The 22,456-nt window shown below is 43.4% G+C and overlaps 1 protein-coding gene across 1 annotated transcript in view; it reads left to right on the top strand.

Annotated features, from left to right (window-relative positions):
• slf1 (SMC5-SMC6 complex localization factor 1) overlaps positions 1–22,456 on the top strand; it is a 140,331-nt gene that overhangs the window by 22,704 nt on the left and 95,171 nt on the right. Inside the window, exons 2-3 of the mRNA XM_072281213.1 lie at positions 5,791–5,904; positions 16,265–16,343. Of these exons, the coding sequence (XP_072137314.1) occupies positions 5,791–5,904; positions 16,265–16,343 (193 nt within the window). The remainder of the gene's footprint in view (positions 1–5,790; positions 5,905–16,264; positions 16,344–22,456) is intronic.

Genomic DNA, 22,456 nt, shown 5'->3' with positions numbered 1-22,456 from the left:
GCAATGGCAAATGAGCATACTAGCTTGCACATCTTTGAGATAATAGAGAAGACCAGAGCTCCTAGCGGAGGCGCTGTTGATGATGGACAATACAGGAAAGCTAAAGCAGTTATCAACATTGAGCACTTTGCACTGAAGTGGACATATTTTTGTTCTAGTTGTTTTCTTTTTTATAAATAGTCCTGTATTATTTTTTTTCTTGTGAATGCTGCTTATAATACTATATGCCTGCGCTGCTGGAGGTGTTTCACTGCATCTCTTTATGCATATGAATAAACTGAAATTTAAACACTGATAATGCCTGAGGTCAGGATTGTATCACAAACAAGAGAAAGTCTGCAGATGCTTGAAATCCGAGCAACACACACAAAATGTTGGAGGAACTCAACAGGCCAGAGAACATCTGTGGGGAAAAAAAGCACAGTGGATGTTTCGGCAGGACTGCAGAACAAAGACTGAAGAGTAGATTTGAAAGGTAGGGGGAGGGGAGAGAGAAACACCAGGTGATTGGTGAAACTTTGTCGGAGGGGGGGGGAGAAATAAAGCAAAGAGCTGGGAATTTGATTGGTGAAAGAAACAGAAGGCCATGGAAGAAAAGAAAGAAGAGGGGGGGGAGGAGTGCCAGAGGGAGGCGATGGGCTGGCAAGGAAATAACATGAGAGGGGGACAAGGAGATGGGAAATGGTGAGGGGGGGGCGGTGGTAGGGGCATCACTGGAAGTTTGAGAAATCGATGTTCATGCCATCAGGTTCGAGGCTACCCAAACGGAATACAAGGTGTTGTTCCTCCAACCAAATTATCCCGGCAGTGGAGGAGGCCATGGATGGACATATCAGAATGGAAATGGGAAATCAAATTAAAACAGGTGGCTACTGGGAGATCCTGCTTGTTCTGGCGGACAGAGTGCAGATGCTCAGCAAAGCGGTCTCCCAATCTACATTGGGTTTCACTGATATACAAGAGGCCATACCGGGAGCACCAAACATAGTATATGACCCCAACAGACTCACAGGTGAAGTGTTGCCTCACCTGGAAGGACTGTTTGGGGTGCTAAATGGTAGTGACGGAGGAAGTGTTGGGGCAGGAGAAGCACTTGTTCTGCTTGCAAGAATAAGTGCCAGGAGGGAGATCAGTGGGGAGCAACAAATGGACAAGGGAGTTGCGTAGGGAGCAATCCCTGCAGCAAGCAGAAATTGGGGAGGAGGGAAAGATGAGGGTGGTGGGATCCGGTTGGATGTGGCAGAAGTTTTGGAGAATTATGTGCTGGACATGGTGACTGGTGGGGTGATAGGTGAGGACAAGAGGAACACTATCCTTGGTAGTGTGGCGGGAGGATGGGGTAAGAACAGACGTACATGAAATAAAAGAGATGCAGTTGAACAAGCCAGAACAAATGGGAACTCCCAGTGGCCACCTATTTACGTTACTTTATTGTTGCCAGACAATTGATACTTGAGCGATATTTGATTCTGCACTTCGCGCTCATCACATTTGATTCATCACAGCGATATTTGATTCTGCACTTCGCGCTCCCTGGAATACAAATTGATAGTAAATATTAAAAATTTAAATTATAAATCATAAATAGAAAATAGAAAAATGGAAAGTAAGGTAGTGGGAAAAAAACCGAGAGGCAGGTCCAGATATTTGGAGGGTACGGCCCAGATCCCAGTCAGGATCCGTCCAGCAGTCTTATCACAGTTGGAAAGAAGCTGTTCCCAAATCTGGCCGTACGAGTCTTCAAGCTCTTGAGCCTTCTCCTAGAGGAAAGAGGGGCGAAAAGTGTGTTGGCTGGGTGGGTTGTGTCCTTGATTATCCTGTCAGCACTGCTCCGACAGCATGCGGTGTAAAGTGAGTCCAAGGACGGAAGATTGATTTGTGTGTTGTGCTGGGCTGTGTTCACGATCTTCTGCAGCTTCTTTCGGTCTTGGACAGGACAACTTCCATACCAGGTTCCACTTCCCATTCCCATTCTGATATGTCCATCCATGGCCTCCTCCACTGCCTGGATAAGGCCACACTTAGGTTGGAGGAACAATACCCTATATTCTGTTTGCGTAGCCTCCAACCTGATGGCATGAATATAGATTTCTCAAACTTCTGGTAATGCCTTCACCCACCCCCCCCCCAGCCCCCCCCCTTCACTGCTTTCCATCCCCTTGTTCTTCTCTCATGTTGTCTCCTTGCCTGCCCATCACTTCTCTCTGGTGCACCTCCCCTCCCTACCACCTTTCTTCTTTCTTCTTTCTTCCATGGCCTTATATTTTTCACGATCAACTTCCTAGCTCTTTGCTTCATCACTCCCCTCCCAAGTTTCACCTATTGCCTGGCATTTCTTTCTCTCTTTCTCCTTTTCCCCACCTTTCAAATCTACTCCTCAGCTTTTACTCCAGTCCTACCAAAGAGTTTAGGCCCGAAACGATGACTGTACTTTCTTCCATAGATGCTGCCTGGCCTGCTGAGTTCCTTCAGCATTTTGTGTGAGTAGGTCAGGATTGAATGTGGGTGATTGGACTGAAGCAGTGAGATGGCAATTGTGAGACTGTGAGACTATGCCACTATGCTGCCCTACTGTAAAATACCATGCAATGCTTGGCTCTGTCATCTTTATTAGTACTTAGTTATTTCCAATCTCTGATTTCCATATTTTCCTTGCTGCTTCATGTCCATAAGTTGTGCCTTTTTTCAAATTCTATTCACCTATTACCCCAGTGTTCAGTGAAATACATCAGCATCCTGGGTATCAATGTAATGAATATAGATTCAAATCTGACAGCATGAACATCGATTTCTCTAACTTATGGTAATTTCTCCCCCTACTTCCTTTTTCATTTCCCCAATCTAGCTCCCCTCTTACCCCTTTACTTCCCTTCACCTGCCAGTTCCCTCTGTCTGGTGTCCCTCTTCGTTCCCTCTCTCCTCTATCACATTCCTTCTTCTTCAGCCCTTTACCTTTTTCACCTGTCAACTCCCAGCTTCTCAGTTCTTTGGCCCTTACCTAGCTTCACATATCACCTTCTAGCTTGTAATTCTCCCCCTCCCACACACCTTATTCTAGATTTTCCCCCTTCCTTTCCATTCCTGATGAAGGATCTTGGCCCGAAACGTTTACTCTTTATTCCTTTCCATAGATGCTGCCTGACCTGCTAAGTTCCTCCAGCACTTTATGTGTGTTACACTGAATTTAACATGTGTTGTCTTCATGGTTAAGTCTTCATTTGGATTTGATCTTAATCTGAACTTATTTTCAGTGATGGTTTTTCAATATTTGGGCTGAATCTGTGCACTGCTGCAGCTCCAATGTATATTAACAGTTAATATACTTTAAATATTTTATTTAATTTTTAAAAGAAGAAATATAAGGACTCAATTAATACATATTGGAAAAAAATTAATTCAAATACATTAAGTCCGAGAGGAAAAAAAAGAATGCCTATCCCAACACCATCTCCCCACATTTAGAGAAAAGGAGGGGAAAAAAACATAAAAGGCAGAGGAAAGAAAGAGAAGAAAAAAGAAAAGAAAAAGAAGAGTAGGCATCCAGCTCTCAGAGTCAGTTTAAAATACAAATTAAAGAAACTAGCTTATAAAAAGGGATATATTAATTTTAAAAAAATTAAAATAGATTAAAAAATCTGGGCATTTAATATGGTTGTCAAATCTCAATGAACATAGTGTATCCATTCCTAAGGGTATAAGTAATCTTCTCAAGGGGTATACAACTTTGCATTTCTTTATTCCAACGATCAATATATACAAGAGAATCGGATTTCCATGTTGCTGCTATGCATTTCCTGGCCACTGACAGCGCAATTTTAATAAATTTGGATTTATTCCTGGGGAGGTTAACTTTCAAAACTGCCAATTTCCCCAGAAGAAACAATTCTGGGTCTAGAGGGAAATCCATCCCCAGAATCTTTCCCAGTACCTCCCCCAGATCTATCCGAAAAGATCTCAGTTTCGTGCATAGCCAGGTGGACTGCAAAAAGGTACCAACATCAATGCCACACCTGAAACACTTGTCAGAAATTTCTGGTTTATTTTTATGTATTTTTCAGGTGTGAGATGCAACTGGTGTGTATATATTAAAAAAAAATAACTGACTAACTAAGTATCATTCTGTATCCAGAGTTGATAAGAGTGGTAACACGATCCAAACATAGATGCGCGCAACATTGATGATCAATTACAATGCCCAAATCCTACTCCCATCTCTCCCTTGATCTGTATATACAAAGCTTTGGGCATTGGTCTTGGAATAAAGAATACATATTAGAAATAAGTTTAGTTGTATTCTCCTTTCGAATTAGAATCTCCATGTCTGAGCACCTTGTAGGGCCAGTGATGGACCCAAACAGTCCCTCAAAAAAGATCGTAATTGGAGACAGCAGAAGAATGTGTTATTCGATAAATTATATTTATTTTCAAGTCCCTCAAAAGACATAAATTGCTTCTGCTAATTGCTTCTGCTGATGATAACAATCTTCAATGCACCTGATACCGTGTTGATACCAGGTGACTAGAAATTTATTACTCAGAGTCATGGGTATTAATCTGTTCTGAGATAGAGGCGTCTTTGAGGATATTTCTTTTTTTAGACCCATAAATTGTTTAATTTTTTCCCAGATATAAATTACATGTCTCAGTAGAGGATTGTTTGTTTTCTTTTTAATTAATTTGGAGTCCCATTTATACATAAATTCTTCTGCCATCTCTTCTCCCACCATATGTAAGCCAATTATAACCCAAGAAGGAATAGTTGTCTCATCAAAAAAAGAAGCAATAAAACGTGCTTGTGCAACTAAATAATATTTTTTAAAATCTGGTAATTTTAACCCTCCCAATTTATAGTCCCAGGTCAATTTTTCCCTGGAGATTCTAGATATTTTACCCGACCACAAAAATAGATGAATATGTCCATTGAGAATCTTAAAAAAATTATTGGATAATGGGATAGGTAAAGACTGAAAAAAATACTGAAGTCTTGGCAATATCTTCATTTTTATACAGTTTACCCTGCCCATCAGTGTGATGGAAAGGTTTATCCACCAACATAGGTCCTCCTCGACATTCCGCGGCAAAGGGAGATAATTAAGTTTATAAAGGTCATCCAAGTTACGATTAAGCTTAATCCCCAGATATTTCATGTTGAATTTAACCCATCTAAACTAAGTGCCATATTGATATTGGGCATAGTCTCATCGTACCTAGAGGTAAAATTTCACTTTTATTCCAATTTATTTTATATCCTGAGACTATACCATGATAAGACTTAGGGCCTTGCTGGACAACAGTTAATATATTTAATTGCTATTAAAGATGTGTTTGATGGACTGTACAAAAGAGGTATTTGATTATTGGTAGATAATGGGTGTAAAACATTTTGAATGGGATGTGATTTTTGAATCTTGTGTTAATACTGTAATGAGAACTGTATGTGGCTCATTAGAGCAGTGGTTCTCAGCTATTCCTGATGAGAAGCTATGCTTTTTCTTCACCAATATGTGAAGAGGTTGATGGGTCATATGCCTTAGTTTTTTATGTAGGAAGTTTGATGCTTTTTTTTTGCTGAACTAAGTGGGGGAGGGTCGATGCTTTGATGCTGCTTGTGCGTTGGGGGAAGAGTAGGGGAGCTTTTACTGTCACTCATTCTTTGGGGTACTGTTCTGTTTTTGTGAATGTCTGCGAAGAAAAAAATTTCAGGTTGTATATTGCATACATTCTTTGATATTAAATGGAACTACTGAACTATTTGCAAAATACGAATGAGATCTTATTCTTCTTTTGCAGATGGCTGGACTGGTACAGAAACCTATAATACAGTTAACTGGGTTCAAACAGCCTGAAAAGGAGGAACTTATCAAATTGCTGAATCAACTTGACTGTGATTATTTTCATGAACATGTAAGTCTCAAATTGATAAACTAAATAGATATTAACTGGGCTGCTGCAAAGTCCAATGTGCCCATTTTCCTACAGGTCAGTCAATGTGACTTCTAACTTTCCATGATTGCTTCTTGTATTTCCTAGCATTTTGCCTCTGGAATTTATGTGCCCCCTTCCATATTCTTATCATTATCACTTTAGCAATCCCTGGTGCTTCCTCACTGCAAATCCCCTTAACTTGCTCACAAGCATAGAGTGATCCTTTCTCTTCCTCTGAAATGGTGACAGGTTACAGAGCAAACATCAGTTCCACCTCTCAAGATGTCTTGGAACCTGTATGGGGTAGAATATCAGAATTCTAAAAGGCAACATGTTGGGGTTTTCATGTTCAAACTGTAATGACTGTTAAATTGACGTAATTTATTTGGTTAAAAACAAACTTGGTTGGGATGTAAGCAATATGACTGGACTTTGCCAAGAAATATTAATTCATGCTTCTCAATATAATTCATGTATGTGGGAAGAGAAACGTTTTCTGAGTATCTTGAGTAGTTTTTCTTTTATTTCAGATTTCCAGAACCTACACTTGTTTATTTTTATTCTTATTTGTTTATTTTTATTCTTATTTGTTTAGCCATTGGTCATTTTCTTTGGATATTTTCAGTATTTTGCATCTAGTGGATGGCTTGCCGAAATGTTTAAAAAAAAAAGCAACTCCTGTTTCACTAAGAACAAATGAGAAGTACCAAATTAATCAAGTTTCAGTCTTTATCGAAATTTTCCATCTTTTGCTGACTAAAAGCTGACTCTTTAAACAGTGCAGCTTTTTGCCTTGATGCACTGAAGTATTAATCTTTCTAATGTGCTGATGTCATGGTTACTTTCCACCGTGTATGATAAATCATTCAACCAAGGTGATTGGAGATACAGTTGGCCCTCCTTATCCGCGAGTTCCACATTCACGAATTCAACCAACCACGAATCGAGAAAACCCACAAGTGCTTTTCCAGCACTTGTTGTTCGAACATGTACAGACTTTTTTTTTTCTTGTCATTATTCCCTAAACAATGTAGTATAACAACTATTTTACTTAACATTTACACTGTATTGGGTATTATAAGTAATCTAGAGATGATTTGAAGTATATGGGAGGATGTGTGTAGATTATCGTGGATTGGGATTGAAAAAAAAAACGAAGTTCTCTTACTAAGTAAGTCGGAACAGGTACATCAGGTATTATTTAGCGTCAGTTAGTCAAACATTTGTCGTAGTATATAGTATATATTTCACCCTTCTATGCATATAAAACACTTAAGAAACGTATGTTTCAGCGCCGGGCTTGGGAATGGAAATTCTTGAGTTTGATCCAGTGACAGACTGCTCCCGAGCGTGCTGTCCATCCGTGCCGGGTTGATGTGGAGGATCAAAAACTCAAAACCCCAAAACCCAATAATTAAACCACTGCGTTGCTCAGTAATAATTGTAGCTTTCATCGGGGCAGGGATTTTCTCACTTTATCCTTTAAAATTGTTCCGATTGTTGATCGACTGTAGCCTAACGCTTTTCCAATGACCGATGGCGTTTCACCTCTTTCCGATCGCTTTATTATTTCCACTTTATTTTAAATCGCAATCGTGACTATTTTCGTGAACATAAACACTGCAGATTCAGAGCTCTGCCGCTGGGTCCTAATGTCCACCACATTGAGACAGGTTAAATAAGGTCCGGTGTTCCGCTGGGTCCTAAGGTCCACCGCATTTAGACAGGTTGAATAAGGGACTTGAGCATCTGCGTTTTTTGGTATCCCTGAGGGGTCCGGGAACCAATCCCTCACGGATAGGGAGGGAAAACTGTATTAAGACAAGTTACTCGGGCACAGCTGATGATTTGTTTTTTTAGGTAGTGGCTTTGTTTTTGGAAGAGCTGCAAAATATTGAAACGAAAATGACTGAACAACTGAAGATGTTATTAAGCAGGAATTTGGGAAAGTATGTTAGGAACATAGAGTCATAGAAAAGTTCAGCACAGAAGTAGGCCCTTCGGCCCATCTAGTCAATGCTGAAACCATTTAAACCGCCTGCTCCCATCGACTTGCACCAGGGCCATAACACTGCCATCCAGTACTGAAACAAACTTCACTTGAGCGTTGAAATCGAGCTTGCATGCACCACTTGCACTTGCAATTCACTTCACACTCTCACGACCCTCTGAGAGACGAAGATTCCTTTCACGGTCTCCTTTAACTTTTTGCCTTTTACCCTTAACCTGTGACCTCTGGTTACAGTGGAAAGCAACCAGTGAGTGAGTGGGCCAGTGAAGGAGTGGAGCTTTGAGGCTTTAACTTGAGAGGCTTCAACGAGAAGAGGTGGAGGACAAACTTGCTCCCAGTTAGGCTTTACAATCCCTCCTGAGACGGTGATGTGCCTCTCATGTGAGATGTGGCACTCTTGGGGGAACTCCCCTCTCCTGCAGTCACATCTGCCAGAAGTGCATGCAGGTGGGCGATATGGAAGATCGTGTAAGGAATCTGGAGCAGCAGCTGGATAACTTTAGACTCATAAGGGAGAATGAGGCAGTCATAGATGACAGCTACAGGAAGGTAGTCATACCTAGGCTGCCGGAAGCAAGTCGTTGGTGACAGTCAGAGGGAGGGAGAGCAAAGGTGAATAGACTGGTAGTGCAGAGCACCCCTGTAGCCATTCCCCTGAATAATAAGTTTACCATCCTGCATACTGTTGGCGGGGACAACCGACTGGGGTGAGCCACGGTGGCAGGGCCTCCAGCACTGGGTCTGACCCTGTGGTACAGAAGGGTGGGACGGAGAAGAGGAGAGCTGTCGTCATTGGGGACTCTATAGCCGAGGAGTAGACGTGAGAAGGACACCCGCATGGTTTGTTGCCTCCCGGGTGCCAGGGTCCGAGATGTCCCTGACCGGGTGCAAGACATCCTGATACGAGAGGGAAAGCAACCAGAAGTCGTGATACATGTTGGCACCAATGACATAGGCCGGAAGAGGGATGAGGTCCTGAAGTATGAGTTTCGGGAACTAGGCGGAAAGTTGAAGAACAGGACCTCAAGGGTGGTGTTTTCAGGACTGCTGCCAGTGCTATGTGATAGTGATGGTAAGAATTGGAGGAAGTGGCAGTTGAATACGTGGCTGAGGAGTTGGTGCAGGGGGCAAGGTTTTAGATTTTTAGATCATTGGGATCTCTTCTGGGGAAGGTGGAACCTGTACAGATTGGATTGGTTGCACCTGAACTCGAAGGGGAGCAATATCCTTGCAGGTAGGTTTGCTAGCATGGTACGGGAGAGTTTAAACTAATTTGCAAGGGGAATGGGACTTGGAGCGATAGAGCAGTTCATGGAGTAAAGCCAGATCTAACATATAGAGAGGCTTTGAGGAAAGAGAAGCAGAATAAACGGTGTAAACGTAGTAAGGTAGAAGGGCTGAAGTGCGTGTGCTTCAATGCAAGAAGCATCAGGAACAAAGGTGATGGACTGAGTGCTTGGATACATACATGGAATTATGATGTAGTGGCCATTACAGAGACTTGGCTGGCACCAGGGCAGGAATGGATTCTCAATATTCCTGGATTTCAGTGCTTTAAAAGGGATAGAGAGGGCGGAAAAAGGGGAGGAGGAGTGGCATTACTGGTCAGGGATACTGTTACAGCTACAGAAAGGGTGGGTAATGTAGCAGGATCCTCGTTTGAGTCAGTATGGGTGGAAGTCAGGAACAGGAAGGGAATGGTTACTCTATTAGGAATTTTCTGTAGGCCCCCTGGTAGCAGCAGAGATACTGAGGAGCAGATTGGGAGGCAGATTTTGGAAAGGTGAAAAAATAACAGGGTTGTTATCACGGGTGACTTTAACTTCCCTAATATTGATTGGCACCTGATTAGTTCCAAGGGTTTAGATGGGGCAGAGTTTAAGTGTGTCCAGGCTGGATTCCTATCAAAGTATGCTGACAGGCCGACTAGGGGAAATGCCATACTAGATTTAGTATTAGGTAACGAACTGGGTCAGGTATAGTAGGATCAGGCAGATGAATGCGTGGCTGAGAGACTGGTGCAGGGGGCAGGGCTTCAGATTCTTGGATCATTGGGATCTCTTCTGGGGGAAGTATGACCTGCTCAAAAGGGACAGGTTACACCTGAACCCAAAGGGGACCAATATCCTGGCGGGAAGGTTTAATAGAGCTGTTACGGAGGGTTTAAACTAATTTGGCAGGGGGATGGGAACCGGAATGATAGAGCGGAGGAAGGGGAAAACAGAAATAAATCTAAGATAGTGAGCAGTAAAGATGTCAGGAAAGACAGGCAGGTGATCGGACAAATTTGTAGCCATTGGGATGAGTTGCAGTGAAATCAAAGCTAAAAGTACCAAATACTGGTCTTAAGGTGTTATGCTTAAATGTATGCAGCATAAGGAATAAGGTGGATGATCTTGTCGTACAGCTACAGATTGGCAGGTATGATATTGTGGCCATCACTGAGACGTGGCTAAAGGATGCATGTCTCTGGGAGCTGAACATCCAAGGATACACGGTGTACCAGAAGGATAGGAAGGTAGGCAGAGGGGGAGGAGTGGCTTTATTGATAAGAAATGATATTAAATCATTAGAAAGAAGTGATATAGGATCGGAAGGTGCAGAATCTTTATGGGTTGAGCTAAGAAATCGCCGGGGTAAAAGGACCCTAATGGCAGTTATTTATAGACGTCCAAACAGCTGCAGTGATGTGGACTACAAATTACAACAGGAAATAGAAAAAGCTTGTCAGAAGGGCAGTGTTATGATAATTGTGGGTCTATTGAAGAATATAGGGTAGCAAGAAAGGAGCTTAAGGGGCTAAGGAGAGCAAGAAGGGGGCATGAGAAGGCCTTGGTGAGTAGGGTAAAGGAAAACCCCAAGGCATTCTTCAATTATGTGAAGAACAAAAGGATGACAGGAGTGAAGGTAGGACCGATTAGAGATAAAGGTGGGAAGATGTGCCTGGAGGCTGTGAAAGTGAGCGAGGTCCTCAGTGAATACTTCTCCTCGTTATTCACCAATGAGAGGGAACTTGATGATGGTGAGGACAATATGAGTGAGGTTGATGTTCTGGAGCATGTTGATATTAAGGGAGAGGAGGTGTTGGAGTTGTTAAAATACATTAGGACGGTTAAGTCCCCGGGGCCTGACGGAATATTCCCCAGGCTGCTCCACGAGGCGTGGGAAGAGATTGCTGAGCCTCTGGCTAGGATGTTTATGTCCTCATTGTCCATGGGCATTTAGAGAATCTTGGTCTGATCAGGGACAGTCAGCATGGCTTTGTGAAGGGCAGATCATGTCTAACAAGCCTGATAGAGTTCTTTGAAGAGGTGACCAGGCATATAGATGAGGGTAGTGCAGTGGATGTGATCTATATGGATTTTAGTAAGGCATTTGACAAGGTTCCACATGGTAGGCTTATTCAGAAAGTCAGAAGGCACAGGATCCAGGGAGGTTTGGCCAGGTGGATTCAGAATTGGCTTGCCTGCAGAAGGCAGAGGGTGGTGGTGGAGGGAGTACATTCAGATTGGAGGATTGTGACTAGTGGTGTCCCACAAGGATCTGTTCTGGGACCTCTACTTTTCATGATTTTTATTAACGACTTAGATGTGGGGGTAGAAGGGTGGGTTGGCAAGTTTGCAGACGACACAAAGGTTGGTGGTGTTGTAGATAGTATAGAGGATTGTCAAAGATTGCAGAGAGACATTGATAGGATGCAGAAGTGGGCTGAGAAGTGGCAGGTGGAGTTCAACCTGGAGAAGTACACTTTGAAATTACAAACTCCAAGGCAGAGAACAAAGTAAATGACAGGATACTCGGTTGTGTGGAGGAGCAGTGGGATCTGGGGGGTTCATGTCCACAGGTCCCTGAAAGTTGCCTCACAGGTAGATAGGGTAGTTAAGAAAGCTTATTGGGTGTTAGCCTTCATAAGTTAAGGGATAGAGTTTAAGAGTCGTGAGGTAATGATGCAGCTCTATAAAACTCTGTTTCGACCACATTTGGAGTACTGTGTCCAGTTCACGTCGCCTCACTGTAGGAAGGATGTGGAAGCATTGGAAAGGGTACAGAGGAGATTTACCAGGATGCTGCCTGGTTAGAGAGTATGGATTATGATCAGAGATTAAGGGAGCTGGGCTTTACTCTTTGGAGAGAAGGAGGATGAGAGGAGACATGGTAGAGGTATACAAGATATTAAGAGGAATAGTGGACAGCCAGCGCCTCTTCCCCAGGGCACCACTGCTCAATACAAGAGGACATAGTTTTACGGTAAGGGGTGGGAAGTTCAAGGGGGATATGAGAGGAAGGTTTTTCACTCAGAGTGGTTGGTGCATGGAATGCACTGCCTGAGTTAGTGGTGGATGCAGATACACAACTGAAATTTAAGAGGCTACTAGACAGGTATATGGAGGAACTTAAGGTGGGGGGTTATATGGGAGGCAGGGTTTAAGGGTCGGCACAACATTGTGGGCTGAAGGGCCTGTACTGTGCTGTACCATTCTATGTTCTATAGTCCCAGCCAACCTCAGTGGAAAAAGCCTGCTTGCATTTACCCTTTCTATGCCCCTCGTAATTTTGTATACCTCTATTAAATCTCCTCTCAATCTTTTATGTTCCAAGGAATAAAGTTCTAACCTATTCAATCTTCCCTTGTCACTCAGGTCCTCCAGTCCCAGCAACATCTTTGCAAATTTTCTCTTTGCTCTTTCAACTAAGTTAATGGCAGAATTCTTATCAGTGTGGAGGAACAGAAGGATTTTGGGGTCCACATCCATAGATTCCTCAAAGTTGCTGTGAAAGATGATAGGATTGTTAAGAAGGCGTATGGTGTTTGGGCCTTCATTAGTCAGGGATTGAGTTCAAGAGTTGGCTAGCATTTAAAAAAGAAATGGAGGCTGTATTGGAGGGAAGAGCTAATTGATCTTGGAGTTGGCTAAATGGGCTGCACAACATCGTGAGCCGAAGGACTTCTATTGTGCTGTAGTGTTGTGGGTTCTGTAACTCAGTAGTTTTATGAATTAGGGTATCAGCGATGATTTGAAATGCACAAGATCCTGCAGGTGGATCTTGATAAGGTGAATGTGGAAAGTTTGTGGCAGTATCTGGAGATGTACAATAACAATTTGTACATTTTTGAAGGCAGATTTTTTCTTTTTAAAAAAAAGTGAATTTCACCATTAAAAGATCATGGAAGTAGAGACAGGAGTGAGGCATTAGGTCCATGCCTGCCCCACTATTCAAAGAAGAATTTAAAGAAAGCTTTGTCGATCCTGATTGATCATAAAAAGGGAAATAGTGGAGGATATACCAGAAGTCATGTTTTCTTCTCCAGAGCCAAAGTCATATAAGATGTTTTTCAGGGCTTCTTTAGTACTGATACACTTGCTTTGTATGGTTTTGCTTGTAACACAAATGAAATGCCAGTAACAAGATGTGCAGTATTTTTGGCGTGATTTCAAGTATTGTTGCTCTGATTCCAATTCATTTCAAATTTAACTGTCATTCAACCATGCATGAATACAGCCAAATGGAACAGTGTTACCTCAGGCTCAAGGTGTGAAACACAATACTAATTGTCACACACAGCGAAATGCACACAAAAAAGATAGCCAGCACAAACAGTATCGCAATCACACATAAAAAGGAGTCCAAAACTCGCTTCATCAAGCTAGGGGGAGGGAGCAGTACTGACTCCAGCTAGAACACCATACCACACTGGGTCCCAACGCCCCTCCCTTCAAAGCAACACCACAGCTTGAGGCCCAGTCCAAGATAAACAATTACAAAACATCAGCAAAATACAGCTGCAAAAATATATATATTTATATAGTCCAGACCCTAAAAACCCCCAGTCGACTACAGTAGAGCTGCCGAGCGAAGCACTGGATGGGCTGTAGTGCCTCTGCTCCTAGACATCGCAACACGCCACTCCCAGTGGAGGGCACTAACTTTGATGCCTCTCTCCTGGCGGCTGCAGAGTATACCTGGCTTGAGGCCTCGTCCTTGCTCCAACCAAAGCCACGTAGCTCCCCTGCCATTTGCCCCTGCTTTCAGCCAGTAAATAAGTAAATCCAAACAGGTAGGTAGGTACATTTAATGTCAGAGATATATATACAAAATACATCCTGAAATTCTTTTTCTTTGCAAGTACCCATGAAAACAGAGGAGTGCCCCAAAGAATTAATGACAGTTAAATGTTAGAACCCCAAAGCCCCCCCAGCCCCCCTTCCCACACATAAGTAGCAGCAAAGCAATGACTCACCTCTCCCCCACCAGCAAAAAAAGCATTGCCACCCTCCACCGAGCACTCAAGCGTGCAGCAGAGCAACAATAAAGACACCGAGTTGCAGTACCCCAAAGACTACTCGTTCACTCAGTAATTCGACATACCACAGACTCTCTCTCCCTAATAAGGGAAAAAGAGGTGTCCCTGTTTCACAGCAAGAGGGGAAACAAAACAAAACAACTCACCTATTTATGATGTTAAAGTCTGTTTTGTTGCTTTTTCCAAGCTTTTTGCCCAAAGAACTCAGGTCTCCGTGCACGCTGCCAGCTCTCCACTTTCGATCTTCTGTCTCCCACGACGCACCAGGCGGTGGCACCGACCTCGAGTCCACCCACTTTTAGTACCATGAAAATCTCCCCTGAAGGCACGCTAGTCTTCTAGACCGCATCCTTTGTATATCAAAAAGCAGCTAGTCATGAAACCCTGAGAGCAGGTCCCATTTCTGCAAAGAACTGAAGTCAACTTGTAACTCCAGGTCAGGGTCTTCAAAAGAAGCCTGAAAAGAAAAAAAAAGATATTAAAGATAGAAATAGAGCTGTTTCCGCAGATGCAAACGAAGGAGTCGTCGTTAGGCACCATCATCGTCCTAAACTCAGCCTAAGCAGATTAACAATGTCCAGAAGGGCCGTGTGATCACAAGAAAAGTGACCAAGAAAGCCACTTGTTATGAAACTGTAAGCCTCCATCAATTCAGGTAGTAGCATGTTGCGCAGTTCTTTCATTTTCTTCGCCAGTGAGCAACCTACTGGTGGTGTAGACCTGCAGAACTTCAACTTCCTAATGTATAGCAGGATCTTGCGATCATTAGAAATAAGCTTAGGTAGAACAGTGGCACCTTTTGATGACCCCCTTGAGGCTGCAGTGACCAAATGCGCTGCCGTCTTACTGGAAGTGACTGGCTGAATGCTGTTAACTTCTGTTTTATATAATAATGCAACATGGAATTTTAAATAGGTACATGTAGCTTCTTGTATTGATGTTGTCTTGCACCTGCACATGGTCTATTGACTAATTCAAATAAAATCATTGTCTTTAATATTAACAGCAGTATTTTCACTCTGAAACTAATTGCTTCAGTCGGTGTTCGGGCTGTTTAAAATGTGAAAAGTGTATTATGTAAGAATCTGTTTTCTTAAGCATTGGGCAGAAATACTTATGTAAAATTCCCCTTTTGAACTGTCTGAAATGGCAGTAATGTTACAATGACTGTTCTGATTATACCTTATAACTGACTGCCAGTATAATTTGGTCATGAATTTGATTTATTGAAGTCTTGTATCTCATGTGTAAACAGGAAGCCAAAATGTTATTTGAAATAATTGACATTGACAGTTGTGCTATGTAATTCACAAGAGGCTTAAATTGTGTACTTGTCATATTTGTCAATGATAATTGTATGTTCAACAGTAGTTATTGTTATTACTGCAAATAAGTACTTGCTTGGAAGTGATATATTAGTGATGGAAAACTTAAGCCACTAGCATATTTTTCTATATGCTAGAGTGCCTGTGCTGCATTGTGAAGGGACATCGCTTCATGGTGTATCTGTCGTCCTGCTTTAAGATGCTGAAGAGAACATTAAAAAAAATGGCCCTTTTTTAACTGTGGTCAATTTTGTTCCTGCTTATGGAACTGAATTAAGACCATTATTGAGATTGAATGCATTGATTATTTAAATAGTAATTTAGGTGGATTGAGGTTCCAGATTGGTTTAGTGTACCTTGTTCTCACAGATGTATGATCATCTTTAAAGTCCCAACTCTAGGTGGATCACAGACTTCTTCCCTGACGTACATTATAAATATATACTGGTATTTATGTATATTTCTTCCCACATTTGTACTAAACTTTTAACTTTAGTTTCATATAATTTGTTAGAATTGTTGAATGTTGTCTTTTGTTGCATATCACACCAACTCAACACAGCAAATTCCTAATACGAGTAAATTTTTATGGTGAATAAGGTTGATCTGTTATTTTGGTTGAATCACAAACTCCATAATCATTAAAAACACTTTTTCAATAATAGAGTATTTGAATTAATGTATTTTCCTCTAAAATAGGAATACAAGCATCAGTGCACTCATATGATAGCAAAAAAACCAAGTCGAAGTGAAAAAATTTTAGCAGCTTGTGCAGCTGGTAAGTAGACCAATCCAATTGTTTGGCTTGTTTTAATAGGAGAACATTGTTATTGGATATGATTTAATGGGTATATCAATTTAAGAATGGTTCTTTATGTAACCCTCAGGTTTGGCTGGCAGCATTAGTCTAGGGAAGACAGTCTCCGGCACCGCCAAATGTGTGAAATCTGAGGTGCCAAACTTCTTGTTTGTGTGGATGCTGCGTGATGAGTTACCTTGTTACAAATCAGTACCAAGAAATAACAGACAGTACCCCATATGCAGTTAAATGATTTAGCTTTATAATTCTTAATTTGACTAGAGGGTTAGTAAAGAAAAACAAAAAGAAAAGGTCTCATTTTAATAAAACAGTCTAATGTGCATGTTGGAGCTCATGGTTTCCCAAACGTTAGTCCTCCATCGATTTCCCCCGGGCGTCGTCGACTCCCAGCCCCTCACTCCAAGTCCACTATGTCCTGTGGTCTACAACCTCTCCTTTCTCACGTCTTAGCTCTTCATTTCTTGCCAAACAAAAGACCGCAAATACCTCGCTCTCGGGCGCACAACAAGAAAAAACACTCCCTTCATTGGACGGCACACATTCCAAAGCCCCCGTTATCTCTAGTCATAACTCAAACACTGCTGCTACAGAAAAACCATTACATTAGCAGTGAAACCTTTTCCAGGGCATTACACTCACCCCCCACCAAATTTAGTCAGATAATTGAGATAATTTGCCAACCCTTCCTGCAAAGCACAAAGTCCAACCCAGGTGACATAGCTCCCCACAGCGGTAGGGGCCACACTCTGTTCCCTGGTGCTACATGGGCTAGCCTATCCGGTGATGTGCTAATTCTTTTAGACCTCCATTCCCCCTCATCTACCTCTTCATGTTCCGACACTACTGGGGATACTGTTGTGGCATGAATGAAATCACTGGAGAGAGAGTTACTGGTCGATACAAAGCAGCTTCTTTATTCGACGAAACAAGGTACAGCAGCAGGCTGCGGTGAGTGACTGGGTGTCTGCCGTGACCTTTGCCTGGGTTTTCCCCCTTTCTTTCGGACACTGTCTCCAGCCATGTCCCAATAGGTCACAGCTGTAACATATCAACTCCTTTACTGTTTTATACCTAGTCCGGCAGTCCTTTGCTAGGTGCCCTGGTTGTTGGCACCTAAAACAAACCCTCTGTGTCATTGTAACAGCTGCACCCACTATATCCACTTTACGATTTCTCTTGCCTTTTCTTTGGTTTACCTCACTGGCCCACGAAACTATCGCAGAGTAGGTCGACCCCACCGTTATGCCTAAATCTAAAACTTCCTGGTGTGCTGAACTCAGACCTTCCTTCAGCATTTTCAGGAAGACTTGGTCATCCCTCCCTGGATTATCCAACCCAAAATATACCTCGTACACTCGGTATTTACATTCTGCATAATCCATGGCTGTCTCGTCAGCCCTCTGGGTCACTGCCATTATCGTTCCCCAGCTACTCTCTCCTCCCCCCAGGCGCTGCCTCACTTCCCCTTTGAAAGAGTGATATCTTTCTTCATTACTAGTGCTCCCGGTAGTTGCCCATACACCATCCCACACCCCCTGGGCCATCCTATCCCACATATTCCTCGGGTACTTTGGTTTTACCGACACGTGTATATCTTTAGGGTGCATCTGGTGAATTTCAACCATTTCCTCGAGCTTGCGCCAGAACTCTGAATTCCCACGGACGACTTTGAGGGCAACTCAGACAAGATGCTCTGTTTCTCCCTGGGGGTGAAGGGCTTATGAATATTTGTAGTTAAGGTCAAGGGCTGGCTTGGATCATCAGGGTTCTCAACCTGATGTTGTCTAACCTCAATAGGTGCCATTCTGGTAGATCTATCTGGGTAAAACCTCTCCCTGAGATATCCCCATACTAATTCCTACACTACGCAAAATATAAAAGACGGGTACCAGTTAAACAGCACATAGTTAAAACCGCAGAGTATGTATTTCATAATCTGCCACCTTTGGGTACCTGAACTCATGATGCCTGCTGTATTCCTTTGCATCAAACTTGCAAACACATACACTAAAGTGCAGCTCCCCGAACGAGTATACACACCCCAACTCTGGCGTCTCGAACCATACCGTCGGTTACCACCTTTCACAACTGGTGGTCCAAGTCTTACCAAGTTAACATGCAAAGTTTCCTCACTTACATAAACGCACATGCACACACTACTTTTATATCTACCAGTTCAGCTCTCCGTGTTCGTGATACCTCATGTTCCCGTGTACCAGCGACCGAACAGATCCAAGTGTGAGTGTTATTCTGGAAAATTACTCACCAACTTAGACTGCTAGCAACACTGGCCACATGATGGGTCACGAAAGTATCCCACTCCTGACATCAAATGTTGTGGCGCGAATGAAATCACCAGAGAGAGAGTTACTGGTAGATACAAAGCAGCTTCTTTATAACCATATAACAATTACAGCACGGAAACAAGCCATCTCGGCCCTTCTAGTCCGTGCCGAACTCTTACTCTCACCTAGTCCCACCGACCTGCACTCAGCCCATAACCTTCCATTCCTTTCCTGTCCATATAGCTGTCCAATTTAACTTTAAATGACAATATCAAAACATTCTTTATTCGACAAAACAATGTACAGCAGCAGGCATCATATCATACAGAGATGCTTTCGGTGGAAAGGTCTGCTGGCCCAATGTGGGGCTCGATATTTATTTACTAAACACAAAGGAGTTTTTCAAGTATAGACAATGCTTTCCTTTGAAGCTACATACAAACTTCACACCTCCCGATTATATTCACCCCACCGGTGCTGGCAGCATCTGGACTGGTATTCAAGAATCCATTGTTCCAAACTGAATCCACAATATACTTAAACAACAGGAATTCTGCAGATGCTAGAAATTCAAGCAACACACATCAAAGTTGCTGGTGAACGCAGCAGGCCAGGCAGCATCTCTAGGAAGAGGTACAGTCGATGTTTCAGGCCAAGACCCTTCAGTCCTGACGAAGGGTCTTGGCCTGAAACGTCGACTGTACCTCTTCCTAGAGATGCTGCCTGGCCTGCTGCGTTCACCAGCAACTTTGATGTGTGTTGCCACAATATACTTATTTGGTATTTTACGTGCTAAACATGAAGGACAATCCTTATTTACAAAGTATAGATAATGCTGTCTTTGAAGCTACATACAAACTTAACACCTGATTACATCCATTCCACAGATTGCCAGCAGGTCTGGGCTGGAATTCAGTTTTTAGGAGATGCATTGTTACAAATTAATTGGGATTCTGATACTCACAGCTTTTAGAAAGTGCATTGTCAAGGAACAGAAGGTTGGTGGCTGAAGCCATTTACTGTTTACTAAGTGTTAATGACCTAAACCCAAAAATTACTCTAACAGATACTTCCAGTCTACCTGGCAAGGCCTCCGCCAGTCTATCACTCATGTCCTCCTGCAACTCGGATCCCTCTGTCCCTTGACTGAGCCCTGCTTCATCCCTTGCAGGGTCCTGCTGGAAACCCAGGCTGACCACTGATAGCTCCCCCCCCCCCCCCACCCTACAGATTTTGCCTGACTCAGCATGAGAAAGGTTGGGAGTCTGTTCCTCAATCAATGGGGAGTTAGCATAAGGCAGCATATACCACACCTCCATTTCCTCATCCTCTGAATCAGTATCCCACTCAGGGACGTGGGATGGTCTAATCTCTCCTGCTGTTGGTCCTTCATTCGCACCGCTTTGCTGCAGAGTCCTCTTACTAGGTGTAGGCTCCAGATCAGGCTCTGTCAGCCTGCACTTCTTGTCCCAGAGGCAGAAGGTGGTTCTGATGGAGGATCTTGACAAGCCCATTCCCATCCTCTGGTTTCACCTGGAAACCTGGTACGTTTGACATCTGACTCTCCATCACATAGGGTGTTGTCACCCAGCGGTTAGCCAACTTGTGCTTCCTAGGTGGCCCCAAATTCCTTATGAGGGCTCCGTCTCCCGGCACGAGTTGGGAGAACCTAACCTTTTGATCATACCATCTCTTATTTCCTTGATTCTGCTTGGCAGCTGTGACCTCAGCTAATTCATAAGTCTTTCTCAGCTCCCTTCTCATATCAGACACATAATTCAGATAAGTCTTCGACGGTAGGTCATCCTCGTCAGTCCCAAAACAAAGGTCGATGGGCAACCTCACCTCATGCCCAAATATCAGATAATATGGCGAGTACCTGGTAGCTTCATTTTGGGTACAGTTGTAACAGTGGACCAGATGTCCAATATGTTGACTCCACCTGCTCTTTTTGCTGATCTCTAAGGTCCCAAGCATGTTTGGCAAAGTCCAATTAAACCTCTTGGGCTAGGGATCACCCTGCAGGTGGAAAGGAGTAGTCCTCGACTTCTTGACTCCGAGCATGCTGAGTAACTCATGGATGAGCCTACTCTCGAAATCCTGTCCCTGATCACTCTGTATCCGCCTGGGGAGGCCATAATAAATGGAATACTTCTCCCATAACACTTTGGCCACCGTAGACACTCTTTGATCCTTGGTAGGGAAAGCTTGCGCATATCTGGTGTAGTGATCCGTGATGACCAAGACATGCGCCATGTTGCTGGCATCTCCCTCTATTGATAGGAAATCCATACACACCAGGTCCAGGGGTGCCGCACTCTGCAAGTGGGACAAGGGAGCTGCCTTTGTAGGCAGCATCTTCCTCGGTATGCATCGAATGCACAACTTGCAGTATTCTTCAGCCTCTGGCTTCATTCAGGGCCAGTAGAACTTGTCTCGGAGCAATCCGTAGGTTTTTTCAACCCCCAAATGTCCAGAATCATCATGAAGTGACTTCCACACAATCCTCTGATACTTCTCAGGCAGAACTAGCTGGGAATGCCGATGTCGGTGCGGAGGTAACGTGACCCAGAATAGGATCTGGTTCCTCAGCTCCAATCTGGGATATTCTCCCAGTAATGGAGGCACCGCAGCACGTTTTGTCTTCTCTGCCTGAGCCATGTCTCCCTTTTTGACCGCTGACCAAATGGTACCAATGCCCAGGTCAGCTCACTGAGTAGCTGCCACTTCCCCAGGACTCAACTCCGGTAATTGGTTTGTCTTCAGAGCAGTCAAGTTACAGTACACTTGTGGAATGGCGTCATCAGAAGCTCCCAATTGATCTACAGTTCGATCCTGCCATTGCCTTCCATCTGCCTTCACTGTGATGGCAAATTGGCACATGGCCTTCACCCCTGGGGCAGGAACACTCTCCCATTCTTCGTCCCTGTCCAGCCCTTCATGTTTACATCAGGACAAAGCATCAGCATCAATGTTCCTGCTCCGGGCCGGTACTTCAGGCTGAAATGATAAGCAGACAACGCCACCAACCACCAATGGCCTGTGGCATCCAATTTCACCGAGGTCAGGATATAAGTTAGGAGATTGTCGTCCGTCCTCACCTCAAGCTTGGCACCATAGAAATAATCATTCAGCTTATTCACTACAGCCCATTTCAACGCCAGAAACTCCAACTTGTACGTGGGATAGTTTTTCTCGGGAAGCGAGAGACTCCGATTGCCACATGTACTGCACACAGATGTTATTGCGGCCAAAAAGTTCTATTCAAAAGGTTCAAAGGAACGTCTGAACAAGCCTGATGCATTTTGGAAACAAGTCCTGTGGACTGATGAAGTTAAAATACAACTTTTTGGCCGCAATGAGCAAAGGTATGTTTGGAGAAAAAAGGGTGCAGAATTTCATGAAAAGAACACCTCTCCAACTGTTACCCACAGGGGTGGATCGATCATGCTTTGGGCTTGTGTTGCAGCCAGTGGCATGGGAACATTTCACTGGTAGAGGGAAGAATGAATTCAATTAAATACCAGCAAATTTTGGAAGCAAACATCACACCGTCTGTAAAAAAGCTGAAGGTGAAAAGAGGATGGCTTCTACAACAGGATAATGATCCTAAACACACCTCAAAATCCACAATGGACTATCTCAAGAGGTGCGAGCTGAAAGCTTTGCCATGGCCCTCACAGTCCCCCGACCTAAACATCATCGAAAATCTGTGGATAGACCTCAAAAGAGCAGTACATGCAAGAAGGCCCAAGAATCTCACAGAACTAGAAGCCTTTTGCAAGG

This window comes from Mobula birostris, chromosome 17 (assembly GCF_030028105.1).
Source record: "Mobula birostris isolate sMobBir1 chromosome 17, sMobBir1.hap1, whole genome shotgun sequence".
NCBI classification, from domain to species: Eukaryota; Metazoa; Chordata; class Chondrichthyes; order Myliobatiformes; family Myliobatidae; genus Mobula; species Mobula birostris.
Note: the sequence above shows the minus strand (reverse complement) of the source record. Positions and strands in the feature narration are given on the sequence as shown.